This window comes from Ixodes scapularis, unplaced genomic scaffold (genome assembly GCF_016920785.2).
Source record: "Ixodes scapularis isolate PalLabHiFi unplaced genomic scaffold, ASM1692078v2 PGA_scaffold1__304_contigs__length_218370807, whole genome shotgun sequence".
Taxonomy (NCBI): Eukaryota; Metazoa; Arthropoda; class Arachnida; order Ixodida; family Ixodidae; genus Ixodes; species Ixodes scapularis.
In genome coordinates this window covers 100,342,446-100,359,521 of record NW_024609846.1, presented here as the reverse complement: position 1 = coordinate 100,359,521, position 17,076 = coordinate 100,342,446, and the positions used below count along the sequence as shown (strand labels likewise).

Sequence of the window (17,076 nt, the reverse complement as noted above, 5' to 3'; positions counted from 1 at the left end):
CATGTAGAGGAATCGCTGCTTACGTGATCCCCCTGCCCAATGCACTCGGCATCGTACGGAGCTTGTTGTCTGAGACCAACCGGCTGCAAGACGAAGGCAGTGCTGCTCTTCTCGAACAGTCGCTCCTCCAGCCATCGCTGTCGCAATAGCTGCATTTCCTGCTAGACTGACACTTGACCCGGTGTCCAGGAGTGCGCAAAAGATTCTGTCCCCTATGCGAAGCTCCAGAAGCGGCTCTTTTCCACCGGCTGCTGCAGCTACCTGCACTGACATGTAGACGCCTGCCGGTGCGGCGTCTACTGTCTGCCGTTTCCCAGACAACTCGCCTGCATATGCCCGGGCTCGTTGCAGCGAAAACAGCGAGGCCGGCCCCGGCCCCGGCGCGCGCTCGTAGGGCACTGGCGTGACGTGTCCCACACCCCCGCACCGGTGACACTGTAGCTGGCGATCATAGCTGTTTTCTTGGAGCACGGCCTGCTGTCGGACTGGGCTGCCGAAACTGCCGAAACCCATCTGGGACGGTGCTACGCTGTGAGCCTCGACAGCACCGAGTTGGTCCCTGTAGTACGAAGGTTGCAGGGCCGCCGGATGCAGGCACCAGGGGTACGCGTTTGGAGCAGCGAGGGTGGGCGTGGTCCAGGCTGCTACACTCTGATCCGTCACCGGAACTGGACGAGTCACTGGCGTCGCCGTTCGAGTCACCGGAACTAGGCGAGGCACTGGCGTCGCTGTTCGACTTTGGAACACCAAGTCCCGAGCCACTTGGTTTGAGAGTTGGGGAGGGGGTACGTATTGGAGACGTCGCCACACGCGCTCCATTAATCCATCGGCAGCGTCGGCGAGTTCCTTGAGCGTGGCGAAGGTCCTTCCTTCAACGAGATCCCGGAACTGCGGGTGCATCTGTCGGAGTACCCTCTCCACCTTCTGCGCATCTGTCACAGGCTCGCCGATCCTGTCGTAGTAACTGCTGATGACATATATGAACTGCTTCAGGTTTTCCTCGGGGTGTTGAGTTCGTTTCCGCAGTTCCTCTTTCAGTCGCTTCTTCTTGTCCACCGGCGCAAACTGACTATGGAACGCGGTGACGAAGCTGCCCCAGCTTGTAAACTCCCCCGCGAAGCGAAACCACAGCTTGGCACTTCCGTCGAGAACTGCGGGTACGACACGGCTGATGCGATCCTCTGGCTTGACACCCTGGATTACGCAGTAACTCTCGAGCTTCTCTATGAACCCTTCTGGTGACTGTAGATCTCCAAAACCAGAAAACCTGGGAGGCTGGGTGGAGATCCACAGGGCATGCATGGGATCTTGATCGGGCGCTCCGTTGGTCGCAGTGACGGCTGGCGTTACCAACGGAGAGGATAACAAGGGCTGCAAGGGCTGAAGCGATAAGGGCTGAGGCGACAAGGGCTGAGGCAACAAAGGTTGCAAGGGCTGAGGCAGCTCAGGGTCGAGCTCACCTTCTGCAAGCTCGATGGGCGCGGCAATCAAGAGCTCGCGTATGTGGGCGGCGATCTGTTCCCGATGGAGCGCTGAACCATCCGTTTGCTGCATCATCGTACGGAGAAAGTCTGGCGGTACGAAAAGCGGTCGATGAGACATCTTATTATCCCGGACGAGCCCCCACTTGTCAGGTTTCAACGTCTCTTAAACACTTGCTCTAAGACACCCGCAAATCATTGCCGCTCATTCCAACCGCCAGAACCAACTGCCCCCGAGCTACCACTTCTTTCTCCTCAACCCGGTGGCTCGGCTGTGCGTGGCAACGGTCGACGAGTCTCGTCGGCCAACCCGATACCTTACAGCACAGTCCAGAAACTTTAGTGATATGGTGGCTTCAGTGCACACTGCAAGAATAAAGCTCGGACAAAAATGATGAAGTCGCTCAAACCAGTGGCCAGCAAATCCTAACATTGAATAGAATGCATGAACAAAACGGCTTTTTCTGGGGTTGCTGCTTTTTAGAGCGCAGCTCTTAGGCGCCCGTTTCCAGCTTGAGCGGCGTCGCCGTCGGCGTAACCAGGGTCACCCGAAGGTCATGTGACCCCCAAGGTCGTGACCCCTCCCGAGGTCACGTGACTCCCCAATGACGTCATCGTCCCTGATGACGTCACCGGCATCCGCATCGTCATCATCACTGATGACATCACCAGCATCCGCATTGTCATCATCACTGATGACGTCACCGGCATCCGCATCGTCGTCATCATCACTGATGACGTCACCGACATCCGCATCGTCATCAGTGACGTCACTGATGTCGTCACCGGCATCCGCATCGTCATCATCACTGATGACGTCACCGACATCCGCATCGTCAACGTCACTGGTGACATCATCAATGACGTCATCGGTATCTGCATCGTCATCGTCACTGATGATGTCATCAGTGACGTCACTGATGACATCATCGGCATGGTCATCGTCACGTGACCCCCAGGTCACGTGCCCCCCAAGGTCAGTTGCCTCCCCCCCAGTACCCTTCCCTCCTCCTCCTCAAGAGCTGTGCTCTAATTCGGCGTTACAGGGAGTTGTAAACGGCTTTCACATTTTTATATGGAAGAGCAGCAAGGTCAAGGTATTCAGGCTGTGACATTAAATACAGTTTAAAACCGAGTTGCTGAGGGTCACTGATACCCGGTACATAAGTAGCCACAGTTTGCAGGAGTACAAAAGAGCTCTTTTCTTTTGTCGGCTCCTTTTGCTCTGCACATGCCAGGGAATATGAATTAAACATTCTCTTGAGCATTTTTACGTTGGACAGATTGCAAGTGGAATTCCGAAATACATAGTAAAAACATAAAACTACAATTTTTTATGGAAGCAAGGTGCACATGCAAAGGATTGCCAGTTTCCTTCGAAGTTTTGGACCACAAAGATTAATAAGGACAAAATCTTGAACCAGTTTATTGAAATGAGCTGTAGACTGCTATCCACGGCAGTCCATCAAATGACTAATCGAAAAGCAAGCTGAAACTGGACAGTAGGTAAAAACAATGAATGACAAATGAACTACCATTGAATGAATATCTTGCTGTGCAGCGTAACTTCACTCATCACACTTTTTTTTGACTGAAAAAAAAACGGTTGAAGTGAATGCCCCCGTAGCACATCTTTGTACACCCCTTGTCCCTGCAGGGGGTTCTTAATGCCTCACTCTTTGGCCAAGCAAGAACACACAATTCTCCGAGGAACCTCTTTTTCTTCCGACTGTTTCCACCCCCTGACTCAGTCGGCGATTGTGGGCTCTCGGGTGCCCAGCCCCCGTACAGCCTCCCTCCACTGCGTCATGGTGAGCGTCTTGACGAACACACCGTTCCTGTTTGCCGCCTGCGACGCTGCAGAACTGCTGGTTCGGTCCACGGGCTCCACCAGCAGGAGGCCATCCTCTTCGATTATCCGGGCGTGGCCTTCGTTGATTAGGAAGGACAGGTGGAAGATGTTCTCGCAGGTCTTAGAGAAGGACGTCGGGTGGATGACAAACTCGTGGTAAGGGAGCAAGCCTCCCAGGCGGGAGTGGAGGGCCTTCAGCAGTCCGTGGATGTGGCCTACATGTTCTGTTGTCGTCTCCTTGTTGGTGCGGTCCCCCGAGCTGACCTGCAAGTTGAGAGAGCATGACTGCGGTAAAGAAAAAAAAAACGAGCGCATGCGGAGGTTCCCGTTGTTGCTGCAACTCGTGCGATCGTTGGAGAGAAACGCGGTGACATGTCAAACAGTTTCGAGACGAGAGTGCACTTTGAGGTGTGGACTCGCCAAGTGGCTCTGATCGGTTGTTTGTGTTGCCGACGTGTAATTCAACATCGAGCAACCACCCCACTGCCCGGTACCTTTATTGAAGTACCGTAATATAGCCCCAGAAGCACCCACTTCGTTCAAGCACCCACTATTAGCATTTCCCAAACTTGGGAATTCTGCAAATTATACACTAAGCGTCCAATCTGACCGGACAAGTGCCCTTCCTTGACTAGATAACCCGGTTTTCAGTGAAAGTGGGGTGGATGCCCCCCTCCCCCCGCTTATTTTACGATATTTGTTATTGCACTAAAGATGCGTTACTATACGACGTTGTAAAAATGCCACCTGTGCGAACAGAGACAAAGGTAAACAAACAATAAAAAAAACGCGTGCTAAAAACTTGTTTCGACACTTGGTTGCCTTGACTGTTCCTTTGCTGGAACTTTATTTTTTACTGTGTCAATACTTCGTCAACTGACCTGGAACCTCGCCATTTAAGAAATTATTGCGCAGTTCCTTCGAAGTAATTGTGTTAAGGTAGTTTCTTGTAGCTGAAAACAGAATCTTAATGCTAACAGGACCAGCAGAAAGCACTTCAGTTAGAGCACTTCCAGGGTGAGCTCACTGACCTCAATATAATCTTGGCTTCACCTAAGTCAAAACAAACTTTTGGGTATTGCACTCAATCCAGAGAGGGTCAGAAAATATGCCCCCCAAACTTATTGGTAACCCCTCCAAGTTTCCAACATCTCTTCAACCTCAAGTCAAAGGTTGTACTTCTCAATTGCTTTCTTTGCACACCATTACACATACTCTGCACTTCTCCCTGTGCTACCAGCAGCGGTAAGCACAAGTAACGGTGATATACAGTCACCTGCAGAAGTGGTGTCTTCGTTACAAATGAATATGCCACAAATGAGGGGCAACGAGAGCAAATCTAATATAGGGTGAATTGTCCATTTACAGTTTAATGTCTTCACCACTTGAGGTCACTTTTGTTGAGGTCACCAACAGTATTATGCCAGTGGTCAGAGATGTCAAATATTTTCTTTTTTTTTTGGAAACTGCACTTGAGATTACTAAATTCTGTAAAGTTCAAATACCCTACTTTCCAGTGTATAAGTAATGTATTTTTCCCCTAATTTTGAGCTTTTTTTTTGCTTGTACAGCAGTGAGATTTATGATTTATTACTTCTTTTTTTTATATAAGCACGGACCTTAACAGCACGAGATGTAGGCCCTATCGACGTTTACGGAAAACGAGAAACGGTGGTGTACCCTGTGATGGGCCGCTCTTCCAGCGGTTCGAAAGCTGACCCAAGCATTGTGGCATAGTTCCGTGGCAGCAGTGACTGCGCAGACCGCACCAAGAGCAACTTACACACCATCTTTTTCGTAAAGATGGCCTCTTATACGGGGGTGCGAATCGTAGACTGAAAGACACGGTACACATCTCAACCACAGTACAAGCCGTAGCTCCAACCCAGAAGATAGTTGCACGAACCTTCTTGGCAACCGTTTCTGGTCTGTCGGGAGCCTCGACCACGGTCCGCCTCGCCTGGCGTACCCGGGGAGGCACTTCGCCGGCCGCACCATACAGGTACCAGAAGGGGGCGCTCCTCTTGAGTGGCTCCTCAGCAAACCTGCCCAGCTGTGCCCACGCTGCCAGGTCCAGCTTCTGGCCTACAGGAGCGGAGGTGCCCATGATGCTCAGGGCCCTGCCCGCAAACTCCTCGGCGTCGAAGGTGTGCAGGTTGATGGGCAGCAAGCTGGCGCACTTGCGGCCCTTGGAGGCCATCAGTACCATGAGCTTCGAGTCGAGCACGGCCTCCTGCGTCCTCGTGACCTTGGAGAAGAGCTGCTTGGCTTCGTCGAGTGTCTCGGTGGGCGGCACAGCCGTCTCGTCGTCTGGGTCCGCAACTGTCCGGTTGATGAGATCCCGGTAGGCACGCCGCAGCTGGCGCCGTCGAGACTCCTCGTCCTCCTGGGAGCACTGGGAGAGATCCTCCATCTCCGAGTCTTCAGCATTTGAGGCCTGCAACAGACAGAAACCAACCTGACATTCGTGTTGACACAACGTAAGTTGCGGCGATGCAGGTTTATGCTCTAGACAAGAAATTTAGCCAGTGCACTACTGCCACTAGTAGCCTGGAGACTTTTGAAGTGCATCACGCAGCAGTGACACACGGCCGTGCGCCAGTACAATGCTTGTCCAGATCAAAATGGGCAGGGGTGGGGATTGAACACAGGATCCCCAAGTACTGCAACGCGAGCTTTTCCTCCGAGCAGTGGCATGCTAACATGCTTGGCATTAATCAATCTCTCTCTCTCTCTCCCCCCCCCTCCCTCCCTCCCTCCCTCCCCCCTTCCCCCCCCCCCACCCACGGAAGCCTGTGGCATGAGGGAAAACGGGGGTGGTACGCAAATGAATGCTGCGTTGCATGGGGTACAGTAACGTGAGCTGTCCCAGCGGCGTTCATGCCGAAGTGGCACAAAAAGCCACGTGGGGAGGCTGAGGTATGTTGAGCTGCTAAAAGAGAGGTTGGATGAACTGTCACATTTTCTATCGTCACAATACGGCAGTCAGTTTCGTAGCTTTGCATGCCGGAAGCATCCCATGTGGCATTCTACCCCTTTCGGCTAGCACTAAGCAGAGTCGGCTCATATCGCAGTTGACTGTACATGGGGAGGTATTGACAAATGGCAGGGGACATTCTTGGGTTAGGGGAAGCCTCCTCACTATCCTGAACAAAGGTTGCGCTTTTTGCGGATGGCACAGCCGGATGCCGTTCGAGCCCAACCGGGTCCTGAGCATGCCATCGTACGAACTGTGGCTACCTGCTGTAGAAGACGGATGGACCCGCCAGCATTCTTGACGTTCGACTGTCGCAGTTCTAGACAGTTAGACAGTTGTTGCTTTCACCCGTTACATTCACAAATCACAGAGCTACAGGAGCCAATTCACAGCTCTGAGGGCATCGCGTGTCTTTTCAGTTGAGCGGAGCAACGCGGGGAGTGCGAAGTCACGAGACAGCTACGAACTACAGATTGGCTCATGTAGCTTGTAGCATTTATCGCGGTACATACTCGGGAAAAACGCACTGTAGACAGACGCATGCCTCTGGCATCGCACCACAGCAGTGGCTCTTATGGCACAGTGCACGCACAGACCCTTCACGTCCCGCAAAACTGGTTCCCGTGCACGCGTAGTGCCCACACCTGGTGCGGGCAAAGTATGCTGTTTTGTAGACAGCACACTGGTCCGTAAGTGCAGTGCATGGAATTGTAGTTCCAGAAGAGGAAGCGCCCCCAGAAACCATGAGCTCACACCGCTGGCCTCTGTGATGTGTAGTGCCCAACGAACTTGTAGAGAACATGCAAACTGCGTCTCACCTGAAGGGAGCACTATCATGGTGGCAGCCAAACAACGGCTCTGTGACATAGCATGCAATGCGACAGGTGGCCGAGGGGAGGGCGCCCACTTAAGGCCGAAACTGGGTTGGACTGGAGACACTGCAGCAACATGGCTGGCCGGACGATCTACTCTTATCGCCACTACCACAAGTACACTGCAAGTCACTACCACCTCGTGACATGGTAGCTAAGAGGCTGTCAAAATCATAATTTATTGGATGTTTGTTTTTGTTTTTTTTCAGTAAACATTGAGGGTCTACTGATTGCAGGATTCAACCACTGACAATCTTGGCAGTCACCTATGTGCCATCGTGCAAAGATGACCATAAGCGTCACAATCTCGGTCTTGAGTGAGCAGGCTTCCCTGCTCGGAATGTTTCATTGCATGTTACGTTCCAGAGCTGTTGTGCGACTTCCACCAGGACAATGCTCCATCTGACTGGACACAGTTTGCATGTTCCATATAAGTATGGGGAGCCCATAAAATAGAGCACAGCACGGGTCTACTTTCAAGGCCTGGCCCAGGCCCGCTGACTTTCAGTCTTATGTGACCTGGACCCGGCCCAATGGGCCAAAGCGTGCATCATCTCTTAAATTCAAAGCTGCCCTGGGAAGGTGTTGGTGCATTTGATTTGTTTGCTAATTATGTGAAGGACGCTGTCATATCGCAGTCACGTGGTGAACATTCAAAAGCTTACAGAACTATAAGACATACGAGTTATTTTCGGTAGCGAGCGAGCATTTTTTTCTTCTTCAAAAGTTTGAAAAGGAAAGGGAAATACAATCATACTGTCTCCTGTGACTAGATTGCCCTTGTTTTCTTGCCTGCTGCAGCTGTCCCACTATGCTGATGGAATCCGCAAGATTCTTCGTATCTTCGTGTGGGTTTCTTTGGTCTACAACAGCTTTCTTTATTTCGAAGATTATTTTAGTGGCGTAGTAGTAGCAAGTTCGCACTTCGGCTTTTTTGGTTCTTTCAAGTCTAAATGATCAATGTGTTAGCGTTTTCTTCTGAACCTTTTAAAAAGTGTAAAAAGTGTGCTACACCAATGCCCAAGCCTGGCTTGGGCTCGGAAACAATCCATAATACCTAGCCTAAGCCCGGCCCGTGTAGAGCTCTACTGTACACATATAAAAATGTGTAGAAAAAAGCGTAGCATAAGCTCTTGGCAAAAATCTGACACCAAGTGACAGGTGCACTGTTCCAGGAGTAACCATTCCTCGTTTCCGAGAAGCGAAAAACTTTGTAGCATATTTAAAAACGTCATTGTCAACCAGACGTAATGTTCCTGCTCAAAAAACTGACTGCATACTCTACCATAACCCAGGCTACCCTATAAGGTAATTTTTGTACGGAACGTATGCACGAGAATGGATACAGTGGACTTTTTCAGTCACTGTTATGGACGCCAGAGAATGGCCGCATGTTTTGAAGGAGAGCTCTATTCCAGGAGTATGGCAACTTGAGCAAACGAAGGCCGATCTTGAGTAGTGAAGATTCGACCCCGGAATTGTATTTTACGTGGGGGGGCTCACGGTCGAAATAAAGAATGCAGTGGGGGGGGGACAGAAAATAGACAGGATGATGTCTCAAGGCGTCATCCTGTCTATTTTCTGTCCCTTCCATTCAACATTGTTAATATTCACCAACTCACCTGAACCCTTGCGATTTTTCTATGCGCAAATTTCCTTGTTAACGTGCGTGTTACGATTTACTACAGAGATGCCCCCAAACGTAGTGGATTAATTTTATTTTTTTTTTTTTGAAAATGAAGAAATGAACCTTTTTAGTGAAAGAAAGAAAAGGAAAAAAAAAAGAAGCAGTTTTTTATGGGTAAATTTTCACGAAATCTCTTTTTCGCGAAACTATCAAACATTTTTCTGGGAAACTGAGGCGTTTAATATGACTGAAAAAATGGGTGGAATAAAAATAAAATACAATATTGCATAACATAGCCTTCATTTTGCCACAATTAACGCCACAGTGGCCCAAAATATTATTTGGTGTTCATACGCAAAATAAAAAAAAAAAAAAGATTTTTTTTTTGTTTTGCTTAGTGAACTGATTTTATTGAAATTTTACTGATTACTTCCACCATCTAACTATGTCTGTGTGCTAAATACCTTCGCAATATATTACAAAACTGTTTTATGCGGTTATTTCATAGAACAACGGAACATTGTGAACTCCATGCAATGCAGTTTATGCAACCTAAGATTCGACAATTCCCTCTTGCTTTGCTGTGCATGCACACACACAAAATTGAAACAAAACCTACAAGAATTTTTGTAAATTCTGGGTGACTCTTGGTATGAAACGGTCCGCTGCTGCCGTGCCGAAGGTTTGGGTATTTCCCTGACAAACTGCCAATTTCTTGGGCCCCCGCAACCACGCATCAAGGAGCGTCCTTTTGGTAGCCATAATGATTAAAAGTGTAAAACTTTAAATACTGTGTATTTTTAGCGTTGCACTCATCAAAAAAAAAAAAAGAAAAACGTACATCTTTTGATGTTAAGATGTCCAAACAAACCGTCCGCAGATTTCACAGTGACAGATCTACAACTGCAGTTTCAGTGAAGTGACAGGGCGAGGAGAAGGAAGGCTGGGGAGGAGGAAGCAGATGGACTCTGGGAGACAAGGAAAAAACATCCCTCTCGTTCCAGCACCTTCAGTGGCGATGCCTTTTTTTTTTATTTCAGCATGTTTCCTTAATTTATGGTCCTCTTTGAAAATAGACTGAAACCGTCTGTGTGCATAATAGGGCGCCCGCCTGAACATAGCAGGCTGGCTCGCCAAAACCCAAAATTGTGCTTCGGAAACAAAGACGCAGAAATACCGGCGAAGATGCCGCGTTTCTTTGATGTCTCCGACGACCATCGTGGTAGCAGCGCTTCAACACAGACTGCAGTGTGATCTCTCCCTTTACAACCTGTGTTGCCCTTTCTTGCCTTGGGAGTTGGGAAACTTCTCCCCCTCAACTCGCTACATCTGTAGGTAGTCTCCGTTCAATAAGGGCTTTCTTTTCGCGCAGACTATCTCCCCGCCTCGCGATCGGGTCTCCACACGGAAGCAATTACCCGACCTTCGTGGTTACTCTGACCCCCCCCCCCCCCCCCCCCCCCCCAAAAAAAAAAAAAAAACGCTGCTAAAAAAAAACATTGGAGAAATTTTTGTATTTTTGGGGAAACGTCGTTGCTCAAAATAGAACCAACACGAAGAAGCCGGCTGGCTGTGTGGACAAAAACAGTGCGCTGCGCGTTCCCCCTCATGGCCAACACGCGTGTGGAGTAGGGTAGGGAGCCTTTATGTGCGCACATTAAGGCACCCTAGACTCCCTCACTGTGCTATGCAAGCCCAAGGTGCCGGCTCTTTTTTTTTTCTCTCTCTTTCCCATTTTTTGAAGCTGTCGCGTCGTCCGCGGTTTACTGACACTTCGCTTTACTTCGTAATTTTTTTTTTTTTTTCTGGAATTTTGTGGGCGAGGGTTGTGCTGTCGGTGGGCAACCAGCCGTAAAAACAGAGAGCCACTTGCTTGCCCTTAGCCAAGTATGTGGCTTGGCGGAGCTGAGCAGCCAGGGGAACACGGAGGGGAGGGGGGAAGGGGTGCAGGCATTGTTCAGTACGCCTCCAGCCAAACGCACGGGGGCTCAGCATATTGCCCAGCACCCCCTGGAAAATGTCAGCGGGTGCTCAAGCCCCCATTGCACGCACCCCCCCCCCCCCCCCGCCCCCCGATTCCGGGGTTCCTGCAAGTGATTAGTCCGCTACTTGAAGTCAAAGTTTTTAATAGTGAGAATGCAGCGTAATCAAATATAGTTCGCATGCCAAGGCTCGCCACTTCATATTGGCTCGAGATCGCGATGATCACAATGAAAGCGGAGTTTGTCCGTAGCACAGGTTACAGCCGGTGGTTAGATATGGAGCTTCAACGCAGTAACGTATGAAGAAAGGAAGTGGATATTCTGCCGGCAGCCAGCACAATAGCCCGGGGAAAAAAAGTGCCGGCAGTTGTGCCCCATTGGGTCTCGTATAAAACAAATTGTGAACACGGCCAAACTGGCCTCACGCGAGAAGCGTACCGTAAAAGGGAAGAGATGTTTCGTCATCGACCCCGAAACAAAAGACGTCAAGCTTAAGTTGACGTGGCTGCCGAGCACATCGAGGATCGAAGAGTTGTGGAAGCGTTCCAACCATACGGAAAGGTGATCTCCATCGAGCGAGAAAAATGGAGGGTCCCAGGGATGGAAACTATGGAAACCATGAATAGACACTTAACGCTGTCGCTAGCAGAGGGCGTGTCCTCCTCCAAGATTCCCTACCTGCTGATGGTCTTCGGATGTCAGTGTCTCGTAATCCTGCCGGGTAGACCTCCACTCTGTCTTTGGTGCAACAGGGTTGGCCATATCCGTCGCTTCTGTCGGATACCGCGATGCTCGGACTGCGGACGCTTCGGACATTCCCCAGAAGACTGCGTACTTACGTACGCAGATAAATTGAAGCAAGGAACAACTCGTGGGGAAGAAACATCGACGGAGCTCCTCATGGACGTCAGCGAAGTGGTTGAGCCCACGGGTGAGATCCCTCCTCCTGCTGATTATGAGGGCAAACCAGCTACTGACCAGTCACCTCCTGAGCCTGAAGTAGAAACACAAGAAGAGTCTGGCCAAAAGGTTCCACCTACCCCTGGCGTGTTGGTGCGCTCGGGTTCCTCCACGACGTGCGAAGTGTCACCTGACTTTCCGCCCCTGCCTCAGGTACCCGTAGACGAAAGCACCCTACCCACGACCCACAGCACAACTCATGACACGACCGACAACGCCTCTTGTGACACGACCGTTGAAAAACCAACTTTGACTGCACCTGAAGAAAACGACGTGCAGGAAATACCATCCCAGAGCCTGGTTCACCAGGAACCACGCAAGGACGACACGCCTGGTGACGGCTCATTTGCTCGATCAAAGCTCTTTGATCGAAAGCAGGTAGGCAAGCGCCAAAAGCCTTACACCAAGCATGGAACAGGTTCCACACCGTTTAAAAGCATCCCTCTGACCGACCATCCCCAACCATAGACTGTCATGAGTAGCGTCCTTCCACTTCGAGTGGCCACCCTAAATATTAGAGGTTTAAAGTCTAAAAGAAAACAGCATCAACTTCTCCAGCTTTTACACCACCAACAGGTAGACATCCTTGCTGTACAGGAAACTAAGCTTTCAGAAGAACATGAGACCGATGTTGCCTTGGAATCTTTCCTGGCTGATCTTGAAATTTGTGTAAGCCATGCTTGCGGCACCTCAGCAGGATGCTTTCTGTTCTTGAAGAAAGCTAGAGACTTTTCCTCCATTTCCCTGACCATCGATCAGAGGGGGCGCTTCATTTCCTGTGGCTTAAAGTATGACGGCGAGGATTGGCGGTTTATGTTTGTGTATGCACCTAATACAGTATCGGCTAGGAATGTCTTTTTTTTTTTTCGTATCTCACCATTTGGTAACAGACAGGAATATTAATCTTTTTGGAGATTTCAACTGTGTATGCAATATCCGAGATCGTTCGCAGCCAACGTCAAGGTATGATTGAAGCGCAACTGTGCTGGGATTAATCGTTGCAGACAACAATCTTGTAGACATTGGTGACCACAAAAATGGAGACTTGCATTACACACACTTTCAAAATTCAGCACATGCTCGCCTTGACAGAATTTACGTTCGCGAAGAATTATTCGCTAAAATTAGTGATTATAATGTAAAACCTATTTTCTTTTCTGATCACTGTCTGGTGTCAACATGTATTGGAAAGAGAAAACTGTCATCTTTTCGCCCCCAATGGAAACTTTGGAAATTTAATGTCACACTCTTATCAGAGAAACGTTTCTCTATTCGCATTCCCGATATTCTCTCATCTGTGCTATGTCTCCCGATGCTTTCCATCTTTGCTAAGTGGGATATGTTTAAACAAGACGTAAAGAACTGGGCTATAGAGTATTCTAGTCTTCTTGCGTTTGAACGAAAGGAAGACCGACGAATACTACTTAACACACTTACTACATTATATGAGCTCGAATCTTTGCGTCCAGGAACTTACACAGAGGACATTAATATAATCAAAGCACAGCTACAGCGATATGATGCAGAGAAGTACAGAGGAGCAGTCATTCGTTCGCGATGGGAGAGGTTTCTGCTAAAGGAACCCCCTTCAGGGTGATCTTTAAATGACGAAAGACAGTACGCGCTATCAAAACAAATCCTAGCGATTGACTACGAGGGCACTTCCGTGTCTGATACCCCCGGCATCTTGGACGTCTTTCTTGAACATTACAACAACCTCTTCGGTAAAATAATATCAGCAGGAGACGAGACAGGCGCAGAAGAGTTGCTTTCACTTTTACCAGTCTCATCAGAGGAAGAAAGAACTATGATAGACGGTGAACTAACATTAGAAGTGCGAAATGCCATAAACGCACTACCTGCAAACAAGACACCTGGTCCTGATGGTCTGGGTGCAGAGTTCTATAAAACATTTATTGACTTATTAGCTCCAGTGCTGCTTGACGTATTCCGCGTCGGATATAAAGAAGAAATGCTTCCGCCTACCTTTTACCAAGGTCATACTGTCTTAATACCAAAGAGCAAAGACGAAGCAGTGTTGAGAAAAGCTGCAGGCTACAGACCAATATCATTATGTAACGTTGACTACAAAACATTTGCCAAATTACTCACCGAAAGAATTCACGTGGTAGCTCGCAACTTAATTGGAGAACACCAGACTTGTGGAATATGGGAGAGAACTATTCAGACTAATGTGCACATTGCCAGGTCTGTACTCGACTGTGTGACTGAAGGCAATGACCAAGTTGCATTAGTACAAACCGATCTTTCAAAGGCCTTTGATAGAGTCAGCCATTCATTTTTGTTTCAAGTCCTTGCCCACTATAATATCGGACACCACCCTCCCCCGGCGTTAAATTATGTTACAAGGACTGCTCACCAGGATCATAGTTAATATGATCCTGGTGAGCCCGCCTCCATCGCAATGATTACCGACGATTTCACTTTCAGATCCGCCATTGAGTGTTATGTACTTTCTTAATAACCGGCGTTGTCTGCATTTTTCATTCTCTGTTTCAATTTCTGTATTTACTACCTGTTGTTTGTTTTTATGTTTTCCACCACTCCCTTCTGTAACGCCCCCTGGGCCTTGAAGGTACTGAAATAAATAAATAAAATAAATAACACTCTCTTTGATCCGATTGCTATTAGGTCTTCAGTAAGACAAGGATGTCCTCTATCTCCTCTTCTATTTGCCTTATACTTGGAACTGCTTTGCCTGAGCATGCTGACAAACCTCAATAATTGTGGGTACCAATATTGTTTCTCCGAAGTGAAGTTGTTGGCTTATGCCGACGACGTTGCCTTTTTTTGTGCCGACAAAGACAGTATAGAAGAAGCTCTACGCGTAACGCAGAAATTTTGCGCAGTCACCAGTGTGTCGGTCAATAATGATAAGTCCAGCGGATTTTGGCTAGGCATGTAGGGAACAACACCATCCAAATTTGCAGGGATCCACTGGAATAAGCCATCAATAAAATACCTTGGCGTACCCCTAGATCAGGCCAGGAACAGTGGGCTATATTGGACGTCAGTTGCCACAAACATTAAACGGAAAATAGATGCCTGGAGGGTGCGAAACCTTTCCATTTTTACTAAGGCTGCCGTGTGCAATATTTTCCTTGCGTCTAAACTTATGTATGTGTTACAAGTCCTCCACTGTGCCCGCCCACGTATACAAGCGTTCCATCGACTTTTCGCGACTTTCATTTGGAGTTCCTCGTGGGAACGGATGAGGCGAGACAATTTATTCCTCCCCCTTGAGTGTGGAGGGTTGGGTCTTGCCCACTTATTTGTCCGTCAACTTGTATCTAGATTATTTTTCTTTAGGAATATCAGACATCCGCTACTGGCCTCGCTAGTTCAGACGAAGCTTGCGCCGCATTTGCCCTTTTTGATAGTTTCAACGACGGATGATGTTTCGTGTGTTCTAAGAGGATTTTGGAAAGAAGTTGTAGACACGCTGTTGTTTTTAAATGTCCGGTTTTCTTTGGAATACTTGTTTAGTGTTTCTAGAAAATGTTTGTCTCAGGCCTTAGTTGAAAATTTTTTCACACTACCGATTTATATATCAAGGTTTAATGACAGCCCTGGACAGGATGGTTTAAAAAGAGTTAAAAAGATGTGTGTATCGCCTACTGCAAAAACATTTTTCTTTCAGTTACACACTTCCACACTTCCGGTTCAAGCGTGGCTACAGGAAAGAGGGTTTTTCGTTCCATGGTCTATTAACTGTCGATTATGCAACAAACCGGAAACCATTGAACACTGCTTCATATACTGTAATGACGCAGTGTATTTTTGGGACGTTCTCCAACGAACACTGAAAAAGGATATCGACTTCACAGAACACAGTATACGATTTCTCCCCGTTGAAAAACATGGAGTTGTCCCTTATGATTTATTTATGCTTCTTGGGCTCCATAGTTTGTGGAAGTGCCGGATGATCGACAAAATTGCCGAACAGCCCCGTACGACCAGATCGCTTTTCATTGAAGAGGTAGCGAAAGTGCGGAGTGTGTACGAGGCCCGCCCACCGGTGCCAGATTGGTTTAGCCTCTTTGATGCGTGCTTAAACCTACCGCACTTTTAGATTGTGTAAATATGTAAATATCGCTGTTTATGCGTAGGGTGAATGGTAAATTCTAGCCAATGTAACCTTTTACTTTGTACAGAACTACTAAAGATGTGTTTGTCGCCCCACGTGATTCACAAGCGCGTGTGTGAGATTCTGGTGACTGGTGGCCTGTGCCTGTGCTCCATTGGTTAGCCATGTGTGGTTGAGACTCTATGTGCCACGTTGTGTGAGGTGGACTGTGACTTTTGGACCTTCTGTGTTGTTTGTGTGTGTACTGCTGGACTTGGCTGAATACTATTAGTGAATTTCCATTTATTAAAGAAAAAAAAAAAGTGCAGAGTAGCTCAGTGATAAGGTGCTTGCTTCGTACGCAGCAGGACCGTGGTTCGATCCACCGTGCCCTTTTTTTTTTTTTTGTGTTTTGTTTTGTAGAGGCATTTGGCGACATTTACGACATATCTTCTGTTTTAGGATTAACACTGAAAAAAAAAAAAAAATAGTAAATAAATAAAACGAATGTTGTCGACGAAACTTCGCTATGGACTCCCTTTCCGGGGGTGAATGGTGGACAGCGGGGCTTGGGCCGCCAGCGGGCCGCCGCGAAGCGGCGTGTACTGGTAGGGTCAATATTTTTCTAATGGGCAGCCGCAGACTGTCGCCGCGAAGCGCCGTGAACGCAGGCGGGGGGATCTGTTAACGAGCTCCCCAGTGATACACGCGCCGTCCGAAACTGCCAGCATTTTTTTCCCCAGGCTATTTTGCCGGCTGCAGGCAAAATAGTCTCCCCCATGAAGAAAATGGAAGGCAGACAACAAAGCGGGCTGGAACGCTGGTGCTTTTGATCCCCCATTCCGAAACTTCTCCTTGGCGCTGTACAGCGTATTAACAAGTTGTAAAAATCACGTACCGTCATGCTCATTTTGCAGCTGAAGGAGAATAAGTAGGGGACAGCTGTCAGCTTCTGTTTCTTTGTCTTTTTGAGCGGTAATTCACAGCTTCGCGCTTCACAGGTTTGCCGCGATTTTTAGGTGATTTGTAATTTTATCTTCTGGCTTATTGTGTGATAGGCTTGGATCAATCCGTCCCACAGAAGCTAGCCAATAAAAAATACAGACGGGAAATAATAGACAATTAATATTATTAAATCTTTATTAAAAAAACTAAAAATTCATTAAAAGTTTGTAATTTTCTTGTTTAGCATGCTAGAATGACAGCAGGGCTCTGCTTGTAGCAATGTGCTACCTCGT

At 48.3% G+C, this 17,076-nt stretch overlaps 1 protein-coding gene and 1 pseudogene across 1 annotated transcript; one reads left to right on the top strand and one right to left on the bottom strand.

Moving 5' to 3' along the window:
* Positions 1 to 2,891: 2,891 nt before the first annotated feature.
* On the bottom strand, positions 2,892 to 16,886 carry LOC8040125 (non-structural maintenance of chromosomes element 4 homolog A). Its single transcript, XM_002413954.4, has 3 exons — positions 16,737 to 16,886; positions 5,240 to 5,770; positions 2,892 to 3,597 (listed from the first exon to the last, which is right to left on the bottom strand). Exons 1-3 carry the CDS (start codon positions 16,746 to 16,748, stop codon positions 3,229 to 3,231), a joined length of 912 nt encoding a protein of 303 aa, XP_002413999.3. The 5' UTR covers positions 16,749 to 16,886; the 3' UTR covers positions 2,892 to 3,228.
* LOC121836119 lies at positions 14,657 to 15,844 on the top strand (annotated as a pseudogene).
* Positions 16,887 to 17,076: the final 190 nt, after the last annotated feature.